The 25,033-nt window shown below is 45.3% G+C and overlaps 1 protein-coding gene across 1 annotated transcript in view; it reads right to left on the reverse strand.

The window, feature by feature from the left end:
- PTGFRN (prostaglandin F2 receptor inhibitor) overlaps positions 1–25,033 on the reverse strand; it is a 188,994-nt gene that overhangs the window by 104,702 nt on the left and 59,259 nt on the right. Inside the window, exons 2-3 of the mRNA XM_030204034.1 lie at positions 5,206–5,571; positions 4,051–4,479 (exon numbers count right to left, since the gene is read on the reverse strand). Coding sequence (XP_030059894.1) covers positions 4,051–4,479; positions 5,206–5,571 — 795 coding nt within the window. The remainder of the gene's footprint in view (positions 1–4,050; positions 4,480–5,205; positions 5,572–25,033) is intronic.

Consider the following 25,033-nt stretch of genomic DNA (forward strand, 5'->3'; position numbering starts at 1 on the left):
GCCTGTCAACATACCAGGAGCAAGTTGCCCATTAAAGTTAGGCCTAATGTCCCTGCTGGGTGAGTCTTTTCAAGGCAGTTAATAAATCCCAATAAAGAAGAAAATTAATAATGCTCAACCATGTGAACTGTGCCTCCCCCCCCCCCCCCCCCAAAAAAAAAAAGTCAGGTCTAGTGACATCAGTGCTCCCTAGTCCCAAAGGATAGCCCAGATCTTACAAATATATAAGATGTAGGCTTCTGCTTAGACCCCACTTGATGGGAGGGGTAGAAACCTCTAATAAAACACTTGGATTTTAGTTCAATTAACCCTTTCACCTTTACCAAGGGCTGGAATTGCCTCAGACACACTCTGTATTTAATTTTGTACTTGATTTAGATTACAAAAGAAGAAGAGCGTGAAGGTCTTCCTGAGTCAGAACTCATTCGAGGCAAATGCAAAGTGCATTCCTCCCCACTCCCCCCCCCCCCCCACCGCACACAAACACTGCTCTCCTCCTGACTTTGTCCCTACTGTGTCATACGCGCTGCTCACTGAATCTTTTATATACATCTACTGTGGAAGCAAAATGGCTATCATGGCAGCTCAGTTAGCATACACCTGGGACAGTTTGCTACAGTAAATGGGTTCATGCTCTCTGGTCTTGTAGAAGATCGCTGAAATTCATTTCATGGGGGGTGAGAGGGCTTTTAAATAGCCAGACAACTTAAAATAAAAAGCACTGGGGGAAGAGGGGGAAACTGACAACTGATGAGGAATCAATAACAAAGTGAATGATGAAAAATTCAAGATAGGAAATAGGTAAGTAAATACTGGGAAGTTGTTGGATGAAATGTTGCAATCCATACCTCTGAGAGAGAGAGAAAGAGTCAGAGTCGGAGCCAGAAATACTCTCTGGCATTTGGAGCAGTGGTGGTGTGAAAACTCCTGTTCAGCCCTGACCTAGCCCTTCCTTGCAAAAGGAAAAAGCCACACAAGTAGCCAATAACAAATTACAGATCTGCTGGCCTTCTGGGGCTGAAGGGCCCACTCACCTGCAAAAGTCACTGACAAAAATGAAAATCTGTGGGACCCATCAATGGGCCTAATCGTAGCATGTCCGCATCACACACGCTCAAGTCCAAACTCGTTACTTCTTTTTGTTCTCAGAGGAGTAAATAGAAAAAAAGCTTGCAAGGAAAATATTCTGTCTTCTCAAGTCATCCTTAAACTGCCTGTAGCAGGCTCTCATTACAAGACGATGGAACTCAGTTTCAACTTCTGCATGGGGTCAAGCTTGTAGCTCTGTTAATTACTACATGTTGTGTTTCCAAGCAGGAATCTCCTGGCTATGAAACCATCAAGCATCAAAACAGGGATGGATCAGTGAGCTACAGGAATAGATCTAATTCCCTGACTTCCCCTAACCCAGCTGCCCTTTTCTCCCAGGTTTATTACTCTAACTTATTAGGTGCATTTCAAAAGAGAATACCTATAGTCAACGCATAATTCACCTGTATGCATATATCCAGGGCCATATTTGTGAACAGACTGGGCTTAAAACTGGTAGACGAGTATGATACTGAGCTCACAAAACACTCCTGCGAATTTCACATTTAGCCAGTGGGAGGGGCCCTCATGTGTCAGGAAGTGGGATCATTTGTCATTTTGAAGAAGCAGAGAAGACAGAGTGAAAAAGTAAAGATAATGATGATACACAAAACGTAACTCTTTATTTCTAATTATTCATATCAATTTTATTATGATTTGAAGTTTAGTACGCCTGATTGTTCAAACTAATTTTATTATGTATGAAGTTCAATCCGATACCTTCATATCTTATTATAATATGAATCTGTCCTTACCTGAATATCTAATTCATTCTATCGCCTCTACTCTTAACTATGTATTTCTCTTTTCCAGAACTGGTAATCACCATTACGGAATAATGTAAACCACATTGAGCCTGCAAATAGGTGGGAAAATGTGGGATACAAATGCTACAAATAAATAAATAAATAAATAAATAAATAAATACAGGCCTTCCATATGCAAGGCCTCAAATCATACTGCTCTGTGCTTGACCTGTGCAATAACTTTTCTAACTTTGCTGAACTTGCTGCCTGGTCTGACAACAAGCTCTTGACCCCACACTTGTGCTGTATCTGCGTATTCCATGTCTGTGACCCTACACAGTCAGAGTTTTCAATTGGGGATCTCTCAATTTTAAACTTACACCTCTCTGTTCCAAGCCAATGACTTTGTCAGTAATTTAAGAGTAGCTGCTCCCTTCTGCTTATAAACTTTACCTTGCCATGGCTAAATAAATCATTTTCTTTGGCATTATGTGAGAAACCAAAGGTTCATTTTAAACAGAGCAACAGGATCTGGAAGGTAAACGAGCAAACCACTTGCAATTCAAATTCTACCATGCCAGAGGGATGCTTATTTGCTGAAGGGATATTATTTTACTGCACTGCTTCTCAACCCAGTCCTGAGGGCACTCTCAGGTTTTCAGGATATCTACAATGAATATGCATGAGATAAATTTGTATACCACAGAGGCACCTATCTCATGCATATTTATTATGGATATCCTGAAAACCTGACTGGCTGGGTGTGCCCCAAGGACTGGCTTGAGAAGCACCATTTTGCTGGAATTACTCATTTAGGGAGGTCTAAATGCTAGAGACGTCCACAGGAATATATGGGTATCTCTAGCATTTAGCGCATGCTAATCAGCGCACACCAAAAACACTACCGTAGCTTAGTAAAAGGCCCTATTAGAGCGAATAGAGTAGCTTACACAATATGTAAGATCAAGGTCTTATATGGAGGTTCTCAAAAGAAAGACAGTGGGTAATTTTATAATACAGTCTAAGTTATTAGGACAGCAAGGCACCTATTTCATCCTGCACAAATTGCAACTGCATTGAAGGTGTGGACAATATGCCTGCTTGAGTGCAAGTGTACATGTTCATCTGTATTTAAAAAAAAAAAAAAATTAATTGTGTAAGTCACGATTCCACCCATATTCCACCATAATTCCTCCATTGAACACACCTACTCTACAAGTTCCTGTCATTTTGCACCACTCTTACCTTTTTCAGCATATAAGTGCGAAAAATGTTTAGAAAATTACCCCCCAGAGAGCCTAAGACCCATTTGAAGAAAATATAGCATATACAGTATATACTCAACCATAGCTGAGATTTTTGAGCTCCACAAAAAAAAAAAAAAAAAAAAAAAAAAAAAACTGGGATCTTGGCCTATACTTGAGTTGACACATTATTCTGTCCTCCCTCCCTCCCTTCATGGTGACCAGCACGTCTCCCCCACCCTCCCCTGGCAGAGAAGGGCATTTCTCTTCTTACCGGTACTGCCTAGATGCTGCTGCTGACACTGGAATAACTGCAAGCTTAGCCGATCTGGGGCCTTGAGCATCTGTGCATGCTCAAGGCCCTGCACTTGCCCTCCCTGCAGTTGCTTCTGCATCAGTGTCAATGTCCAGGTGATACCGGTAAGAAAAAATGCCGGGGGAGGGGGGGGAGGCAAACATTTGATAGTAGAGGGAGAGAAATAGCTTTAACCGCGGGGGAGGGGAGGAAAAGAGAAGTGTCAGTCACCGCGGAGCGTAGGAGGAGGAGAAACATACCAGTCACCGGGGGAGGAGGGGGGGACGGGGAAGAGAAATGCGGGTCACCATGGGCGAAAGAGAAGGGAAGGAATACTTGAATACAAACCCCCGGTTTATATTCAAATTAACATTTCTCCCCTCCCCCCACCCATTTTTTTTAGGGGAAAAATGTTATCTCAGCTTATAGTCAAATGGGTTTATACTCAAATATATATGGTAGTTAAAAAAACAAGGCAATCCCCCTGTTCTTTTTCCAGGCATAGAACTAGTACCTTCCCCCAAATTAAACTGATTCATATGGAACACCTTCACAGGTCACATACTCCAGACCAAAGATAATCTGTTTTTTCTAAATATAAAACTTGAAATCATATCTTGGCAGGCAAAAGCAAATGCAATGGACATTTAAGAGCATAGAGATATATGGAACTCACTTCTCTGGTTGACATCCACGGTAGCAATCTCCACAGTCTTTGCCTGAATCTGCTGCCACAAACCGTCCTCACCTCTGACCCACTCTCTCACAACACATCGGTACATGCCTTGGTCGGTTGGCATCACACGAGACACCGACAAGCGGTAGCCATCACTTCCTACTGTTTCCAAGCGGACATCTCCACTCCTGTAGCGCCTTTCATACTTGTAGCCAGGTTGGAAACGGCCCTGCTGCGTAAGGGAAAGGACTTCGCTCCACGCATCGCCCGTCGCACCTCCCCGGAGCTCCCAGGTAACAGATAGGAAGGTGTGCACAACAGAGGTTGTCGAAGCACTGCAGACTAGCTCGAACGAGTCTCCCTCAGTCACGTTATATAATGAGGCAGAACGAGATTTTACTCCACTTACTTTTAAGCCATCAGGGATTACTGTTTGGGGAGGGATAAAAGCAAAGAGAACATATTACACACTAGTGGTGAAAACATACTGAACAATACAGCCTTTTGTTTTGGCAGATGCAAGGAAAATATTTTGCACTTCTTAGATTTTGCTTCAAGATGTCTTTTCCTGGACTCCCTACACTGTTTTCCGAGATGTATACCATTGAAAGGTGGTATATCAAGAATCTCAAACATAAATCATAGAGGCCCTGTAATTTTTGCACAGCAAGGAAAGCTCAAAGGTCCTGAACCCAGTCCTCGGGTCACACTCAGCCAGTCAGGTGTTCAGGATATCCACAATGAATGTGCCTAGTTTAGCATGAACTGCTTCCATTGTATGCAAATCTATATCTCGTGCATATTCACTGTGGATATCTTGAAAATTTGACTGGATGGGTGTGTCCTAAGGACTTGGTTGAAAATCTCTACACGAGGCAATCACACTGAACTACTTATCAAAATCATTACCAGACAGTACTACCTTTACATGGGAAAATATTCACCATGTATGAACGTGGGGTGCCTCCTGACTGCCACGTATGATTTCTAGAACAGGTCTGCTCAGACCCAGAATCAGGACTAGGGTTCAATACCAAGCTCTAACAAGATGACTTGGCTCATCTTGGTCAGCCATAACTCAGAGAATCAGTACCAGGTCATAGTCAATTGGTCCATCCCTTCTTGCCCAGCACCATTAAGAATTCAGCAACCTACCCTTCAGCATTACTGAGTCATCATAATTGCCATCCACTGTGGCATCTGTGCTGGGAGTAGAGCATTTGTACTGCCCCTCGTCAGCAGCCTGTATGTTTTTAAACTGCAATTCAACAGCATCGTTGCTCTCTCTCTTCAGCTGAATGTCCTTGTTTCTCACTCGGTCTTCGTACCGCTGATCTGTGAACTCGGGGTCCCATGTGCTCACGATATGTATTGGGCCACCCCCCCTGGAAACCTCCCAGTCAAAATTCTGTTCACTGGGCCCATCGTAGCCACTGACGTTGCAAGGAATGGTCACTTCTGTGCCCTCAACCCGGAGAAGAGGGCCGCTCGGTACCTTCACTGTCCTCCCTGAACAGAGAGCTGTGGGTAGAAGGGAGAGTAAAATAAAATGATTATATCCTATAAAAACTTAATCAAGACACAGAAAGTACAGAAAAATAGAATCTATACCAAGGGCAAGTTCATTTTTGTGAGTAAATCAACATTCTACCAGTGGAAAGGGCTTCAATGGTTGTCCAACATATATAGCTGAAAGTGTGTGTATGTCACCATTGCATATTTTAGGAGCCCTTTGCAGGGCATGGTTAATCAGGGCAGAAAATTATGTGCTTAGTGTTGCCTTTAGAAAAAGTATCTATACAAAAAGCAGCCACAAGTTTGATCAGGTATTTTTTCATGGAGCAATAATCAAAGGAAAAGTACAGGTGACTTTTCTTCAATTATTGTGGCAAATCCCACAGGTCAAAACTACTCACAGGATTTGCTGAAATACAGGCAGTTTGACTATCTACTCCTTAGTGCTTTCTTTCCTTGCTTTTCGAAGCTCTAAGCCCATGCCCTTGTCCTCCATAATTCATGGTATCTCCCACCTCCCCCACCGTGCCCACAATTTTAGTTTTATTAAATTTATCAAACTAGGGAAGTTGGTAACATTTTGGAGATTATTTTCATAATTCCACAGGCAGGTACCATACAAGTCCTTTTGAAACCGGCCATGAAAAAAGTACCTACAGATATGTGCCTCTGCCTTTCTAGGGGTACTTCCCCATGAAGACCACCACAATAGGCCTGAACACTAAATTATTCAAGCTATTGTCTCCTTTGATCAAACCCTGCCCCTAAACCTAACACCTTTTTTCCCCAAAGTGCATTGTTGAGCCTCACCTCTAGTTTTACCCAGTTGATAACCGTCCTCTCTAAGTTTCAGAAACCCATGTATTCAAATCTCATGCTTCAGAAAAGGCAAAATATCTAAACTCAACACTTTAAAAGCAGTGCACTTTGATGTAGGGCCCAGGAGTCACTGGCAGCTCCCACTGACCTTAAATATGGCTTCTCAACTTTCTTGCCCCAGTAGCACGGTTTAAAAAAGGTTCCTAAAAGAAAAATCTATAAGCCATTATTAAGATGGACTTGGGGAAAATCCACTGCTTATTTCTAGGATAAGCAGCATAAAATGTATTGTACTGTTTTGGGATCTTGCCAGGTACTTGTAAATCTAGACTGGCCACTGTTGGAAACAGGATGCTGCGCTTGATGAACCTTCAGTCTGTCCCAGTATGGCATCACTTATGTAAGCAAACCTCTAGAGAAAGCGAGGGAGAGTGGAGACAGAATGATGGAAGCTGACAGGTGGGTAAAGCTGAGGCAAGCAGGGATGGAGTTAGAATATTTATTTAGTTTATTTATTTAGATTTTTGCTCACACCTTTTTCAGTAGTCGCTCGAGTTACATTCAGGTACGGTGGATATTTCTCTGTCCCAGGAGGGCTCACAATCTAAGTTTGTACCTGAGGCAATGGAGGGTTAAGTGACTTGCCCAAGATCACAAGGAGCAACAGCGGGATTTGAACCAGCCACCTCTGGATTGCAAGACCGGTGCTCTAACCACTAGGCCACTCGGAATAGTGTGTGTAGTGAGGAAATAAAATGTGGAGTGTTGTGTGTGTGTGTTGGGGGGGGGGGGGGGGTTGCGTAAGACAAGCTAAGGGGTTCTTTTACTAAAGATTAGCTTGAGTTATCTGCAGCAGGTCCCATTTTATTCCTATGGGCTCTGCTTCCGATAACATGAGCTAATCTTTAGTAAAAGACCCTCTAAGGGAATAAATATGTGAGGGACATGGACTGAGAGTAAGCGAACATGGGAGAGTAGCTTTTGTTTCAGGTACAAGAAACACTCCAAGTGCATTTGAACAGTTGGGCCAACAGCATTACAAGTGGGGGACCTCCTGTTGTCACTTTGTTTGTCCAGTGACGGACTTTCTTTTGCCAAAGTGGTGCCTGTTTGAAAAATAGTGACGATCACAGGGGAAGAGAAGGTTTGCTAAATCACTAAGGGGCCCTTTTACTAAAGGGTGATAGGGCTACCGCACGGGTAGTGTACGGTGAAACAGCACTACTGTGGGGCGTGGCCAGATGCCCCACTGTAGTTCTGCCTTCAGCACACGCCGTATCCCGTGCTAGAAAATATAAACTATTTTCTATGCGGTGGGCGGGAAGTAGGCGTGCCCGGTGGTAATTGGGCAGCGCACGTCCATCACCATGTGCTACCTGATTACCATCGGATTAGCGCTTGAACCCTTACCGTCATGTAAATAGGTGGCAGTAATGGCCGCATGCTAATTGTGAAATTAGCACTCGGCCATTAAGGACACCAATGGAAATAAAAGACTTTTTATGGCCATGCTAAAACATGGCCTCGGTGCGCAGCAATCCACATGCCTAACACAACCACTGGCCACTTTGTACTGCAGCTCTGTAAAAGGACCCCTAAGGCTCATGGTACCAGAATCTGAGCCCTGGTCCTAACTTAACTGGATTAAAAAGGAGAAAGGAGGAACGACATTCAAAACTAAAGAGTTAAAACAACTTCAGCAGATGATAAAAGGAGAAAGCACCCCATGAAACACAAAGCATGATATTTTGAGGTACACACTGCAGCTTTTACGCAGTACCGCAGTATAATGGCACAATTGTAAATACACAAATGGATCCACCAAAGGTAGATATACAATGATTGCAATTACTCAATACCTCAGTATAAAATGCGGGACGAAACTCACACATATAATTAAGTCTCTAACATGTAACCTTGAGAAGGCAGAATCGGCAAAACAGCAAAAAGCTATACAGCAGCTGTTTGAAGGGCTAGACAACCAGAGAGCAAAGGTAATCTGCCTGCACATATTTGGATTTCCTGCAACTTCTCAAAAAAAAAAGGGGGGGGGAGGGGTTCCTTGTTTTTTTGTTGCTTTAGACGATTTTTTTTTTTTTTTACGTTTCAAGAATGTATTCTCCTGAAGGTTTTCTGTGTTGCTTTCCATGGAGTCCCTTCCTCTCCCCCCCACCTTGGTCAGCGCATACAGAACCCCCGTTGTGGCAACCCCCCCTTGCATCTTATCATTCTGCTCTTCCTCCCCCTCCCTCCCACAACACACATGTAATCCCAGCCCTGGCCTGGCGCTAATCAAACCTTGGAGGATGACAGCAGCTGCACATTGAACCAAATCTTTCTCCTCTGCCACTCAGCACTGAATGTAAAAACTTGGCACCATGCTGCTCTACAGTGTCCCGCCTGGTCCAAATTTTGCTTTTAGCACCAAAGCAGCAGAGGAGGAGAACAGGGCACAACATGCAACCACTCTCCTCCTCTGCTTGCGATGATTTGCACCAGGTGAGGGTGCTGTTGTGGGGGGGGGGGGGGGGGGGGATGCACACGCTTATGGAAGTGCCGCATGGGGGGCGGAGAACAGGGTTGGGCTGGTTAGGTATGTGCAGATGGAGAAAAGAAAAAAAAAAGCTGGGGAGATGAAGACAGTCACAGAGCTGTGTGTGGGAGGGGGGATAGGGGAAAAGTAATTTTACAAAAGAGAGCTATGAGTGTATGCGCACTGGGGGTAGGTGTGAGAAAGAGCTAAGAAAAATGTTTATGTTCTTGAAGGATGCATGGTGCCAGCTTATCTGTATGCAGGAGACCACAGAGGAACATCACAGTCTGTCCAATGGTGTGGCTCTACTCCTACTTCTTATAATTTGTTTATAAACAGCTAACACATTTTTGAATAAATACTTTTCTATAGTTCTACTAAAGCTACAATGTCTTGCAAAAGTATTCACACCTTTGCACATTTTTCACATTCTGCTGTCTAAAAACAATTTCCAAATGCCTTAAGGTAGGAGTTTCTTTCACTGATCTACACAATATATTCTATACTTTCAACATGAAAAAACAATTATAGAAATACTAGTAAAAAAGCCCCGTTTCTGATGCAAATGAAACGGGGGCTAGCAATGTTTTCTTTTGTGTGCATGTGGGAGTGTGTGTGTCCCTGCCCTCTGGCCTCTCCCCCCTCCTCCCCCCTCCTCCCCCCTCTGAGTCCTTCACTGTTACAGAGCCAGCGATTTGATTTCGTGCTCTGCTGCTTTCCTTCACTGACTGTGTTACAGAGAGGGCGGGGCAGACACTCATAGGGAAACCGGATATCTCGCCCCCTTCACACTTCCGGCTGGAGGCTTCATAGAACGTTGGTGTTGCTTTTTATATAGAGAGATTCAAAAAGCAATAAGGATTGATTGACTCTGGTTCCAGAAATTGCCTTAACAAGGCCCATAGGTTACATAGAACTCACCGATGTCCAGTCTGAGTACCGTATTTTCAGGCGTATAACATGCACACTATGGGCTAGATTCTATATATGGCGCCTGAAAAATCCACGTGGTAAAAAAAATATGCTTAGACGTATCTCTAAAGTATGCCTAAATTTTATAGAATAGGCTTAAATTTCCACGTGATATATAGAATGCGCCAAGCACCTCTCCATGCGACCAAATTTGGTCACATCCATTTAAGCCATCTTTTACTTGGCGTAAATCCTGATGCTTAAATTAGGCACAGAGCAGGTGTATTCTATAATAACGCATATAGATTGTAGAAACACCCTTTTCAACTATGTGACTTGGAATTTACATGCACCACATTCCAGAATACACTTACCCCCCCCCCCCCCCCCCCGGATTCTATATAGTGCGCTTAGATTTAGGCACCAAAATCAGCGCGGATTCTATAACACTGCAGATAACTTAATTGGCTTAATAAGCTAATGAGCGCTGATAACAAGCACTTAAGCAATAATGATCATTAATTGGCACTAATATTTAGGCGAACTCGTTAAGCATATCTTATAACAATGTGTGCCAAACTTCTAATGCAAGGAAGCAAAAAGGCGCAAGGTTATGGGTGGGGAAATGGGCCTTTCATGGGCATTCCAAAATGTAGGCGTCTAGTTATAGAATATGGCCCAGTGCGCCTAAATCTATGCACTGATATTTACACCAGGTTTTCGTTGGCGTAAATGGATTTGCGCAGATATCGGCGCTGAAATATCAGCAAATCATATGCTATTATATATCTATCTATCTCTATATCTATATCTATATATAATCTTCTTAGTGAGTTCATGTAAATTTTAATTAAATGCCAATTAGTGCTGCTAATTGCTTGTTAACATCTAACCAATTAAGTTACATGCATTGTTGTACAACACGCTTCAATTTTCACGTGGAAATTAAGGCGCGATATATAGAATTTGGGGGTATATGCCTTTTTATAAATTGTGCACGCCCCTGTATGGATATATGCATGGGTGTGTTGTACTAGTTTATTTTTACTAAGCTATGCCTATTTGCAAAATTAGCAAATTTGTTTTTAAGGCTTTTTCATTTTGGAAGTTTCATGCAGCAACAATGCCTGCAAGGACCTAAAAAGAAAAGCCTTTAAAAACAAATGCTTTAGTTTGGCAAGTCTTAGAAAAATAAGCCGGCATAGCGCACGCTGTATGATTGGGCAAGTTATACCAGCTCATTTTTACATGGACTCACAATTTGCATGCGTTATATGTGTGTGTGCATCATATGCATAAAAATATGGTAATTAAGCTGATCTGGGTGAGGAAAGCTGTTTCTGTTGTATAACGTGAGCTTGAAGCAAAGGTCAAATTAATCAAAATAAACTAAACTACAACTTAATAACCATATACAATATGAATTCCAGTGCTGTTAAATGTGCATATTTTTGATACTGTTTCACGGTAGTTCTATTAGGTTTCAAGTTCTACCTTTTTCAAGTTTACCTCGTTTATTATATTTATGTTTATTCTTGGCTATTTTACTATTGTGATACTGATAACAAAATTGTAAGTTTTATGTTAAACTGTACCTGCTGTACACTGCCTTGGGTAAGTCTCTTCATAACAGCAGTTAATAAATTCCAATAAATAAATAAATAAATAAGAAAGGGTAAAGTGCCAGCTCAGACTGAGTCATCAAAAAATGTGACCAGCTGAAAGTTAGGTGTATTAGATGAAATAAGAGGGGTTGGGCTCACCGTTTCCTGGTAGACAGGTAAACATAAAGGTCGTCCTCTGTACCAAAGTACCAAAGTCAAAAACAACTTATGGGGGCCACTCTTTGCAAGACGGTTTCTTAGAAGACTATTAGCAGGATGGTTTGCCATCGTCTTCCCCAAGTTTACCCCACAGGTATCATTTACTGACTGAAAGTGGGTGGATGGCCCAGTTGGCCAGAGGCCAGAAGGAATTTCAGCAAGGAATTTGAACTCAGATCATGAGGCAATAGGCAAGTGACCTACCAATTGCACCAAAATGCCTCGCTGATAGACAGGTGGCACCACTAAAGTCACCAGGATGGTTAGCACACCTTTAGTGAGAGTCCGAACAGAGGCAGTTGGCTCCCCTCTTCCAACTTCAAACGTGGTCTTCAACAGTGGCGTAGATATACAGGTGGTCCGAGGACTACCCAGTCATGGTGTCTCGTTGGAGTCCTTCCCAAGCACTCATTCCTGTAGCAGTCAGCAGAACGTTTCCAGCTGCAGACAGAAGCACTCCCCCCTCCCACGCATGCTCAGTTCAATTGGCATCCTCGCGTATGCGTGCACGGGGGAGGGGATGGATGCTGGTTGAACTTGAGCATGCATGGTGGGGGGGGGGGCAGTGCCAGTGTTGGCATCTGGAAATGCACAGCTGTCTGCCACGGGGATGAGACTGCTCAGAGGGACTTGAGAGAGGACTCTTCAACTGGTGGGGCCCTGGGACCCCTGCCAGCCAAGGCATTAAGTTTTTACTGCTTTTTGGCAAGGGGTGGAGTAGAGGGCAGAGAGGAAATGTGTGGGTCATATCCCCAGGCTCACACAAAAATTGAGGTCTGGCTACGCTATTGGTCCTCAAAATGGTACTGTGGGGGGGGGGGGGGGGGAGAATTATACTGGTAATGCGTCATGGAGATTATTGAACCACTGATCACTACTACTACTTATCATTTCTATAGCGCTACTAGACGTACGCAGCGCTGTGACGCTCACTATGGCTGTACAGATCCTTCTCTGTTATAGATACATCTCCTATAAATAAATACGTCAGAAAGTAGAAGATTTCAGTCCCCAATGGTTTTCCAATCCAACAGCTTTCATACACTAATCTATTATTGAAATAAACTGTAGCCATTAAGAACACACCAAACTTTCCATCCCAGGCACAGCTGAAAGAAGCAGTACAGCTGCTGCTAGGCATTAAGTTCCTGAACTTTGTACATGGCACTATGCCTAACCAGCTTTCTTATGTCTTAGTAAATAAACACAGCTGGGTCAAGCACAGGCAACCATAGGGTAGGAAAAATAAAATAGGGGATGAAGATATCCGTGACTCACAAAACACAAAAATCAACAAAAAATTGCTTCATCACGTAGGGTTACCATATTTGCAGAGACAAAAAGAGAGGGCACAAAAAATAAAACTGGTTGCTACCTTTGCTAAAGAAATAACTAAATCACAGCAAATGTGTAAATGGCTTTTAGTTAATGAACACACATCAACAATGACTGAAGGCCAGATGCATCAACCAAACGTAAAAGTCCTTACCGAAGTTGAAAAAACGAAGAATGCACTAAAAAAACAAGTCACACATGTTCGGTGCAGTATTCTAAAGTCGAATGCATTAAAGAAATGTAATCCCCGTCGATAATCTGCCTGTAAAGCATGCGCAGAGCAGCCAAGTGTTATGCTGGCTGCACATGCCAAAAAAGTTAAAAAAAAAAAAAAAAAAACTCTTTTACCGACGTCCTTGCCCGCCTGCCCGCCCGAGGTTGCCGCTGCTCCCCGCTCGTCAGGAGGCTGCTTACGTCAGAGGAGGGCGGGCCCAGGAAGAACGGAGGGACATCGTAGGAGGCATCACTGATTGCCGATCAGCTGTTCTTGCCCGTGCAGCGCCTTCACACAGAGGTGAGAGGCGCTGCACGGGCCCGATAAGACGGAGGGGGGGGGCCGGTGGAGGGGGGGAGTGGCGGCAACGACCTCAGGGGGGCAGGGCACGGGGGCGGAGGATGGCGGGAGCTGTCAAGGAAGGAAGGGAGGGAGGGAGGAGGGGGGCCGGGCTGCCTCAACTTGTGTTTTTGAGGCAGGGGGGAGCAGGGAGCAGCGGCGACCTTGGGTGGGGGGGGGGGCAAGGACGTCAGTAAAAGACGCTCCTGGCAAGCTTTTTTACTCTCTCCTGATTTTTTACATTTAAAGACGCTCCTGGCGAACGTTTTTACCCTCTCCCGATTTTTTTTTTTGGTTTTTACATTTAAAGACGCTCCTGACGAGCGTTTTTGACCCCCCCCCCCCCCCCATTATTATTATTATTTTTTTTACGTTTTACTTTTTTAGGCCGGGCAGCCCTAACAAGAGGTACAGACCTTTCGTTAGCTTTCCCGGAGTTTTCATGCGTTAGGGCAAGTGGAAAACTTTAGTGCATCTCATTCCAATAGGGTTTCTAAACAATTTACTCATCTGCATTCCGTTTGCATTAGCTGCTTTCGTCTTCGGAAAAAGGCCTTTAATGCACGTCATGGTTTAAAACATGTTCGTTAAAGGGTTGTAAAAGGGTCGTTAAAGTTTAGTGCATCTGGCCCTAACTCACAGTACAGCAGTAGAAAATTTACTTTTCAAAAGCTTCCAGATTTCAGTTTGACCAAGTCTGAATCCAAGCGTATTTCTAATTATCCCAACTGACTCTGTACTACCAACCTTTTCTAATCTATTTATCTGCACTTGGCACCTCGGTTACATGGTAAGCTGTATTGTAGAAAAGCATTAGCATCATATCTATGTTATTTGAACGTTCTAATGACTGTTTATTAGATGTTCCATCGGTATTGTGCTGAAATCATACTATATCTGTGTTATCTGAATGTTCTTCCATGCTATCTATCACAGTATTGTTTGTACTGTACTGACATTTTAGCACATTTGTTGTTCTGCAGTGCTGTTAAATGTGTATATTTCTGATACTATTGCATCAGACTTCAATTTGTGATTTCCAAGTTTACCTCATTTATTAAATTTATGTTTATATTTGGTCATTTTACTAATGTTATGCTGTTAATAAAACTGTAAATTTGATGTTAAACTATACCTGCTTGTACACTGCCTTGGGTGAATCTCTTCATAAAGGCTGTTAATAAATTCCAATGTCAGAAGAGCTGATATGCATGAACAACTTTGGCTGGCTTCTGAAATACATGTGAAAGTCTTTGCATGACATATGCTTAAATTTGTGCTACAAAAATATCAAAATCGTCAAAAAAATTGTAAAAAACTGGGCAGCACAGGAAGCAAGTCTTCTTTAAAGCCAGGCTGGATATTTCTCCAGTCAGTGAAAAAAAAAACCAAACACCAATTTGCTCTACTTCTTAGCTCTTATCTTCAAGCTTTTCACTGTGAACCACACCTGCTCAGTCAACTCTCTGTACAAACAGTAGAAGTGTCTGATAAATCCAGGAGCATACTGCCTGGTCCACCATTCACCTCCTCTTTGTAAATTATTCTCCCATCTCCCGCCCCCTACCCGCACTCCCCAGCTTTGACCATTTCAGCATCAAAGGCTCTAAACTGTACCAGTATGGATTCCAGAAGAAATTTAAAGACTTTATAAAAACACAAACTCCTAGTAAGGACACTTGTTATAAGAATATCCAACAACTAAAAAAAAAAAAAAAAAAAAAAAGTAAGTAATTAGGTCCTGCTAATAATAAAAATCCTGTCTGTATATCTGTTTCTGCATCAGATGGGGAATCCAGCAGATAAAAGGATTAAAGGCAAGTGTGTCCAGTGAAAAGCTCTCACCTACAACTTGTTTGTCAAACTTTGCCCCTTAGCAGGAAGAAAAGTATGGGAAAATTAGGTTCTTACCTTGGTAATTTTCTTTCCTTTAGTCATAGCAGATGAAGCCATTACGTATGGGTTGTGTCCATCAACCAGCAGGGGGAGATAGAGAGCACTCAACTTTTCACAGTGCCTCATGGCCAGCTAGCTCCACTGCCTCTTCAGTATTTGAAGCTTCCAAAGCAGTATGGCAAACCGCAATGGGAATAACATGAACTTTCCTCACAGCGAACGATGGCCCCTTAACAAGGGCATGAACTCAAAAAAGGAGGGAATGAACTCATCCTCCTGGAGGGAATAAATTCGTCCTCCACTTTGTATAAACGGAGGGAATCCTTGCATCCTCCTGGAGGGAATAAACTCATCCTCCCAAAACATGAACTGGAGGGAATGAACTCATTCTCCTATAACAAGAATCCTGAAGACTGTTTTCCGACTCCCCAAGGAAGGAATATAACTTCAGGAAACAAGAACAGCACCTGAAATCAGAATCACTGCAATACAGACAATCATACAGGGAGGGCTCATGGCTTCATCTGCTATGACTAAAGGAAAGAAAATTACCAAGGTAAGAACCTAATTTTCCCTTCCTTGTCATCAAGCAGATGAAGCCATTACGTATGGGATGTAACAAAGCAATCCCTAAATAGGGTGGGAACAAGCCACACCACGCGCTAGCACCTGTGCTCCAAATTGCGCATCCCTGCTGGCAGCCACATCCAGCCTGTAATGTCGGGCGAAAGAGAGCTTAGAAGCCCATGTTGCAGCACTGCAAATCTCCTGAAGAGATAGTGCTCCAGTTTCCGCCCAGGAAGAGGAAATACCTCTTGTGGAGTGTGCCTTAAAGGCTGCAGGCAGAGCCCGGCCAGACAGCAGATATGCTGAAAAGATAGCTTCTTTGAGCCAACGGGCAATAGTGGCTTTAGACGCTGAAGACCCTCTGCGAGGACCTGCAATCAGCACAAAAAGATGATCAGAGGTCCTGAAAGAATTTGTAATTCACAGATACTGCAACAGAGTCCTGCGCACATCCAAAAGGTGCAACTGCCCAAATGAATCTGGAAACTCCTCCTCAACAAAGGAGGGAAGAAAAACAGGCTGGTTTAGGTGAAACGCTGAAACTACCTTAGGCATGAAGGAAGGCACGGTCCGAACCGTGACCCCTGACTCTGAGAATTGCAGAACAGTGTCTCTACAGGACAGCGCCTGGAGCTCTGACACCCGTCTCGCCGAGGTAATGGCCACTAAAAAGACGACCTTCAGTGTCAAATCTTTCTCTGAAGCACGCCGAAGCGGTTCAAAGGGAGCCCCCTGAAGGGCCTTCAATACTAACCCCAGGTTCCAAGCTGGACAAGGTGCCCGCACGGGAGGACGGAGCCGAAGCACCCCTCTAAGAAACCGTGCCACATCTGGATGAGCAGCTAAGGACACGCCTTCAACCTTGCCACGCAGGGAGGCCAATGCTGCCACTTGCACCTGCAGGGAATTATAGGCCAAGTCTTTGTGTACACCATCCTGCAAAAAGTCCAGAATCGGCGAGACAGGAGCCCGCAACGGAGAAAGCGCTCTTGAAACACACCAGACTTCAAACTGGCGCCAAATCCTGGCATAAGCCAAGGAAGTGGAGCGCTTACGGGCCTGCAGGAGAGTGGAAATTACCTTATTTGAGTAGACTTTCTCTCTTTTGTGCCCTCTCACTCGCCAAGCCATAAGACCAAAACGGCAGGCGTCCTCCATGGCCACCGGACCCTGTGACAACAGGTGCGGAACCAAAGGCAACGGAAAAGGAGCCTCCAACAGCATCTGTCGGAGGTCCGCATACCAAGGCCTCCTGGGCCAATCCGGGGCGATGAGCACCACTTCTCCTGGATGCAGCCGAATCCGCAGGAGTACTCGCCCTATCAAGGGCCACGGAGGGAAGACATACAGCAAGCCCAGGGGCCAGGATTGAGCCAAGGCATCCAACCCGGCAGAGCGAGGATCCCTCCGTCTGCTGAAGAAGCATGGGACTTTGGCATTGGAACTGGTCGCCATAAGATCCATCACTGGCTTGCCCCATTTGGCACATATCTGCAGAAATACATCGTCTGCTAGTTCCCACTCCGCTGGATCGATCTGATGCCTGCTTAGTTGGCTTGCACGTTGCTCTGACCTGCAATGTGAGCTGCTGACAGGAACTGTAGATGCAGCTCGGCCCAGTGGCAAATTTGTTCGGCCTGCGCGGCTAGAGCTCTGCACTGAGTGCCGCATTGTCGATTTATGTAGGCCACTGCTGTCGTGTTGTCGGACATCACTCGGACCGCCAATCCTTCCAGGGTCACTTGAAAGGCCAGAAGAGCCAGAAACACCGCTTTCATTTCTAGCCGGTTGATAGACCACCCCGACTCGTTGGGCGTCCACAGACCCTGGGCATGCTTCCCCTGGAAATGCGCGCCTCAGCCCTTCAAGCTGGCATCTGTCACCACTAAGCACCAATCGGGGAGCGCCAGCAGCATTCCCCGCCGCAACATGCTGTCCGAGAGCCACCACTCCATACTAAGGCGGGCCGCAGGGAGCCAAGAAAGTCTGCACTGATAATCCTGAGATACTGGAGACCATCGTTGAAGTAGAGAATACTGTAGAGGTCTCAGGTGTGCTCTCGCCCATGGCACCACTTCCAAGGTGGCCGTCATCGATCCCAACAGCTGGACAATGTCCCAAGCTCGTGGGCTTGGCATCCTCAGGAGCAGACGGACCTGATTCTGAAGCTTGCACTGCCTTTGCTCAGGAAGAAACACATAGCCCGAGGCTGTGTCGAATCTGGCCCCCCAAATATTCTAGAGATTGCAAGGGGGTCAGGTAACGTTTGGCCATATTGACGACCCAGCCCAGAGATTGAAGGACTGAAACCACTCTGGCTGTAGTTAGATGACTCTTTTTCTAAGTCTGCTCTGATGACCCAGTCGTCTAGGTACGGGTGAACCCGGATACCCTCTCGCCTGAGAAAAGCAGCTACTACCACCATTACCTTGGAGAAGGTTCGGGGAGCTGTGGTGAGGCCAAAAGGCAAGACCCGAAACTGGAAATGTTTTCCCAACACCGCAAACTCAGAAATTTCTGGTGCGGGGGCCAAATTGGTATGTGCAAGTAAGCTTCTTTCAGGTCCAGAGACGTGAGAAACTCTCCTGGCTATACCGCCGCAATGACGGAGCGCAGGGTTTCCATGTGAAAATGCCGCACTCTTAAGGACTTGTTCAGCTCTTTTAAGTCCAGGATCGGGCGAAAAGACCCGCCTTTTCGTGGCACCACAAAGTAAATGGAGTAGCGGCTAAATGGAGTAGGGCTAAAAGAAACGCCTTCAGAAAATGGAAGAAGGAACCGTCTGAAAATAACAAGAAACAGCATAAGGAGTGTCAAAGCAAATGCAAGGCGCAGATTAAGAAGGCCAAGAGGGAGTATGAAAAAAAGATAGCATTAGAGGCAAAAAAACATAGTAAAAATTTTTTTCGGTATATTAAAAGCAGGAAGCCGGCAAAAGAATCGGTTGGGCCGCTGGATGACCGAGGGGTAAAAGGGGCGATCAAGGAAGACAAAGACGTAGCGGAGAGACTGAATGAATTCTTTGCTTCGGTCTTCACCGAGGAAGATTTGGGTGGGATACCGGTGTCGGAAATGGTATTTCAAGCGGACGAGTCGGAGAAACTTACTGACTTCACGGTAAACCTGGAGGACGTAATGGGGCAGTTCGGCAAACTGAAGAGTAGCAAATCTCCTGGACTGGATGGTATTCATCCTAGAGTACTGATAGAACTGAAAAACGAGCTTGCGGAGCTACTGCTAGTGATATGCAACTTATCCTTAAAATCGAGCGTGGTACCGGAAGATTGGAAGGTGGCCAATGTAACGCCCATTTTTAAAAAAGGCTCCAGGGGAGATCCTGGAAATTATAGACCGGTGAGTCTGACGTCGGTGCCTGGGAAAATGGTAGAGGCTATTATTAAAAACAAAATTACAGAGCACATCCGAGGACATGGATTACTGAGACCAAGTCAGCATGGCTTTTGTGTGGGGAAATCTTGCCTGACCAATTTACTTCAATTCTTTGAAGGAGTGAACAAACATGTGGACAAAGGGGAGTCGGTTGATACTGTGTATCTGGATTTTCAAAAGGCGTTTGACAAGGTACCTCATGAAAGGCTACAGAGGAAATTGGAGGGTCATGGGATAGGAGGAAATGTCCTATTGTGGATTAAAAACTGGTTGAAGGATAGGAAACAGAGAGTGGGGTTAAATGGGCAGTATTCACAATGGAGAAGGGTAGTTAGTGGGGTTCCTCAGGGGTCCGTGCTAGGACCGCTGCTTTTTAATATATTTATAAATGATTTAGAGATGGGAGTAACTAGCGAGGTAATTAAATTTGCTGATGACACAAAGTTATTCAAAGTCGTTAAATCGTGACAGGATTGTGAAAAATTACAAGAGGACCTTACGAGACTGGGAGGCTAAATGGCAGATGATGTTTAATGTGAGCAAGTGCAAGGTGATGCATGAGGGAAAAAAGAACCCGAATTATAGCTACGTCATGCAAGGTTCCACGTTAGCAGTTACGGACCAAGAAAGGGATCTGGGTGTCGTCGTCGATAACACACTGAAACCTTCTGCTCAGTGTGCTGCTGCGGCTAAGAAAGCGAATAGAATGTTGGGTATTATTAGGAAAGGTATGGAAAACAGGTGTGAGGATGTTATAATGCCGTTGTATCGCTCCATGGTGCGACCGCACCTTGAGTATTGTGTTCAATTCTGGTCGCCGCATCTCAAGAGAGATATAGTTGAACTGGAAAAGGTGCAGCGAAGGGCGACTAAAATGCTAGCGGGGATGGGATGACTTCCCTATGAAGAAAGACTAAGGAGGCTAGGGCTATACAGCTTGGAGAAGAGACGGCTGAGGGGAGACATGATAGAGGTATATAAAATAATGAGTGGAGTAGAACAGGTGGATGTGAAGCGTCTGTTCACGCTTTCCAAAAATACTAGGACTAGGGGGCATGCGATGAAACTACAGTGTAGTAAATTTAAAACAAATCGGAGAAAATTTTTCTTCACCCAACGTGTAATTAAACTCTGGAATTCGTTGCCGGAGAAAGTGGTGAAGGCGGTTAGCTTAGCAGAGTTTAAAAAGGGGTTGGACGGATTCCTAAAGGACAAGTCCATAAACCGCTACTAAACGGACTTGGAAAAATCCAAAATTCCAGGAATAACATGTATAGAATGTTTGTACGTTTGGGAAGCTTGCCAGGTGCCCTTGGCCTGGATTGGCCGCTGTCGTGGACAGGCTGCTGGGCTCGATGGACCCTTGGTCTTTTCCCAGTATGGCATTACTTATGTAATTATGTACTTATGTACTTGTTCGGCGGGAGGCACCGGGGTCACAGCCCCTATCTGGCACAGATTGTGCAAAGTCTCCTCTACCACCGCACGTTTGGCGGCAGAACCGCATCAGGACTCCACAAACACGTCTTTCACCGGGGCATCGAATTCTATTCGGTATCCGTCTCTGATCAGGTCCAAGACCCACTGATCTGCGGAGATTTTGGCCCACTCCTCGAAAAAGAGGGAAAGTCTTCCTCCGATGACAGGAAACGAGGAGGGGGCCGGCGCACCATCGAGAGGGTCGCCCCTGCACTCCAGGCCTAGAACCGGCAGCTGCGGAACGTTTGTCCGAGCGAAAGGAGTTTCTCTGCTGAAAGCGGGCACGAGAAGTGAACCCAGCAGCACGCCCCAGGCAGTACCTTCTAGCTTCATGGAAGCGAGGTCTGTAAAAGGAGCGGACCGCCTGACCCTTAGAGGAAGGCCTCGGCCTATCTTCGGGCAAGCGCTGAGGTTTGGACTCCCCCAGGCCTTTAACAATGTTTTCCAGCTCCTCACCAAACAGGAGAAGGCCTTGAAAGGGCAACTTCACCAACCTTTGCTTAGAGGCCATGTCCGCCGCCCAATGTCGTAGCCAAAGAGTGCGGTGAGCCGCCACTGCTACAGCCATTTGTTTAGCCGAAGCTCTGACCATATCATAAAGGGCGTCAGCCAAAAAGGACAAGGCCAACTCCATCCGCGGAGCCACTTCAGATAAGGTCTCCGCTCCATCACCGGGCTGTTCCACTGCCTGCTGTAACCAAGCCAGCCAGACTGTAGCAGCATAACAACTGCATGCAGACGCCCGAACAGTGAGACCTGCCAAATCAAAGGACCGCTTCAGAGCTGAATCAAGCCTGAGGTCTTGAATATCCTTCAGGGCAACACCTCCTTCAACAGGGAGGGTAATTCTCTTTGTCACAGCCGTGACCAGGGCATCCACTTTAGGCATTGCAAAGCGAGCCAAATGTTCCTCACTCAGAGGGTATAATTGCCCCATAGCCCTGGCAACCTTCAAAGGTCCCTCGGGGTCAGCCCATTGAGCCGAAATAAGCTCTTGGATGGAGTCATGCAAAGGAAAGGCTCAAGCAGGCTTTCTGGTACTAGCCATCCTTGGATTAACAGAGGAGGCTGTGCCACTCCCAGGATGTTCAATCGAGAGGGCTTGTAAGGCATCTGAAATAAGCGCTGGCAGCTCCTCGTGGTGGAAAATCCTCACCGCAGACGGATCATCAAGATCCTGTGGCAATTCTGCAGCCGACTCTGGCTCCTCAGACCAAGAAGCTCTGCCAGACCCCTCAGAATCCTCATAGTCCGACCACGGGGGGGAAAAGGGGGGTGCGCCACACTCAGAAGGGGAATTAGCCCTTCTGCATTTATCAGGAGGATAAGAAACACGCAAAGCCAACTCCAAAAGGCCAGGATCCACCGGGGGGGGGGGGGGGGGGGGGGGGGGGGGTAGGCAGAGGTTCCAAAGATCTCTGTGGAAGAGCTCTTTTAAGCATGTATGCCTTATGCAGCATTAAAACAAAATCAGGGGAGAAAACCGCTCCCTGACTGCCCAGATCCTGCCCAGAGCTATCAGCTCTATAAGCCTCACTCAGAGGACCCCCCCCCCCCCCCCCCCCCGGATTCAGGGCTCTCTGTCGCAACGGAGGCTGCGCCATGTGGAAAATCCAAAATGGCATCCGCTGCCAGCTCAGAGCATGAAAGATTGCTGCTCGCCATGTTCGGGCCGGCTCTACCTTCTGTACAGCATGATATTTACAGAGCCCCGCTGCTGATTTGCGCTTGCCACATTTAGAACAGTGCTTTACAGTTTCCGCAGCCATTGCCGAAAAACGGCGGTAAAATTCAAAATGGCGGTTCGCGCCAAAAACGTCCCGATCATGGGCCCACCCCGGAGGAGTCAGAAAACACTCTTACCTCACTAGACCGAGTATCACAGCTCCGGTCCTGCAGAAGAATCTCAAAAAAAACCTCTTTTCCAAGATCGCTGCGCTAAAGCGCGACACGACTCTATTTATTTATTTATTTATTTATTTTTAACACTGTGAGGAAAGCAGAGGCAAAAGAGGTAAATAAATTCACTCCGGAGGCTCAGATAAGTGGGAAAGGCAGAAAGGCGAACCAATGTGCCTGCATCCACTGAGTGGGAAAGGACAGGGAAAAGCAAGCTAATATGTCCACATCCACGGGGGCATGGGTAAGGTAGGGAAAGGGCTGACCTATGTGCCTTCAAAGTGAAGCTGCTATAGCCTCTAACACCCCGGCTAACAACTGGCAAGCCAGGAGCCACCCCCAGGCAGATTTTGTGATGGAGCTCGAAAAAGCTGCAGCCACCCTGCTTGGGGAGATAGAGAATACTGAAGAGGCAGTGGAGCTAGCTGGCCATGAGGCACTGTGAAAAGTTGAGTGCTCTCTATCTCCCCCTGCTGGTTGATGGACACAACCCATACGTAATGGCTTCATCTGCTTGATGACAAGGAAGCTCTATTTCGGATGCTCTACAAGATATTAAATTGGAAGCTTTACAAAAGAGGGGGTTTCCTCTCTATAGGCCCCCAGTCGGCTCACACCTCCTCCTTCTGAAGCTTTTATCAGTAGGGCCTGCAAGTGATTTTCAAAGCCCAGATTTTTAAAATAATTTTTCACTCAGGAGGCATGCTTCTAGCGTCCACCTTTGGGACATATTCCACATGTACGTTCTACCAGGTTTCAAAGAGAAAGGATGCCTGTACTTTCCATTCTGAAACTATAACTTCTGACATTTATATCTGCTTTTTTGTGTGAATAAAATTCCTATGGGAATATCACGTGTAGAGCAGAAGACACCATTGGCGGATGTTATTTGCCAATCCTGCCCAAAACACGCCATCTCAGATTGGCTCTCTTAAAATGCAGCTAAAAACACCTCAGGCCATGAATGCTGAGCTTACAGTTAGCTAAACTGAAAGATGGCAATTTTCAAAACAATTTGCATGCATACATTACAATCTACTTTAAAAATTGCTTCTCCACAATCTTACAGACATTAACCTCCAGATTCTATAAAGGGTGCCCAAATTGCACATGATCCTGAGATATGTGTGCAATTTAATTGGTTAATGAGACAACGGCAATTGGATGTTATTATCGATGTTAATTGAACCAACTAGCATTTGCATATGCGATTAGCTATGCACTATAAAACTGGGTGCCCAAATAGTGCTAACCCAAAGTGGGCTGTGGCCATGGGTGGGTCAGGGGCGTTCCCATAATTTGTGCACAGTGTTATAGAATACTGGGGATGCACATCCAAATTGGGTGAAAGGAATTACACCTGGTTTCAGAAGGTGTAAATCCTGGTGCCCAAATCTGGGCGCAAGAATGGCACTACGTGCTATTCTATAAAGGGCGCTTAACCTGGAGTGACTTTTATAGAATAGCAGTGATTTTTTTCTGATGCCATATACGGAATCTGGCCCCAAATTTATAAAGCAGGAGCTAAGATTTACACCTAGATTCTGCCTCTAAGTGCTATTCTGTAAATATGCGCATTTTTCTAGTCTGTATTTTACAGATAGGCGCAAATATGGACAGAGCATAGGAGGCACTTTCACTTATGCGTAACTTAGAGAATAGCATAATTTATGCACGACTGGTGTAATCGCTTGCATCTAAGCGGATACATGTGTAAATACCTGGTTATGCTATTTTATCATGGGGTAGTTTGGTTGGGGGGGGGGGGGGAATAGGGGAGGGCAATACTCCCCCAAGTGCTTTAGGCTAGCAATGGGAAGAAGAGGGCCACAAGGACCCTAGACTGTCTAAATTTTCTTACACAGTTAATATAGTAGATGATGGCAGATAAAAACCTGTACAGTCCATCCAGTTTACCCAACTCATAGCATAAGGTATGATGTGATACTACATACGTATACTTGATCTTGATTTGTCCTTGCCATTTTCAGGGCACAAACTGTAGAAGTCTCCTTGTTCTCCAGCTACTGAAGCATCAGGGAACAGATCATAGAAGTCTGCCCAGCATTGGTTTTGTGTCTCGCTTACTGGTGTTGCCATCTAATCACCAGTAAGCTTATTTGGTTCCATGTCTTCCATACAGGATTCCTTTGCATTTTTTAATTCTGCTACCGTTTTCATTTCCACCACCTCCCGTGGGAAGGAATTCCAGCTATCTACCACCCTTGATATTCTTGATATTATTCCTGAGTCAGCCCCATT

This window comes from Microcaecilia unicolor, chromosome 5 (assembly GCF_901765095.1).
Source record: "Microcaecilia unicolor chromosome 5, aMicUni1.1, whole genome shotgun sequence".
Taxonomy (NCBI): domain Eukaryota; kingdom Metazoa; phylum Chordata; class Amphibia; order Gymnophiona; family Siphonopidae; genus Microcaecilia; species Microcaecilia unicolor.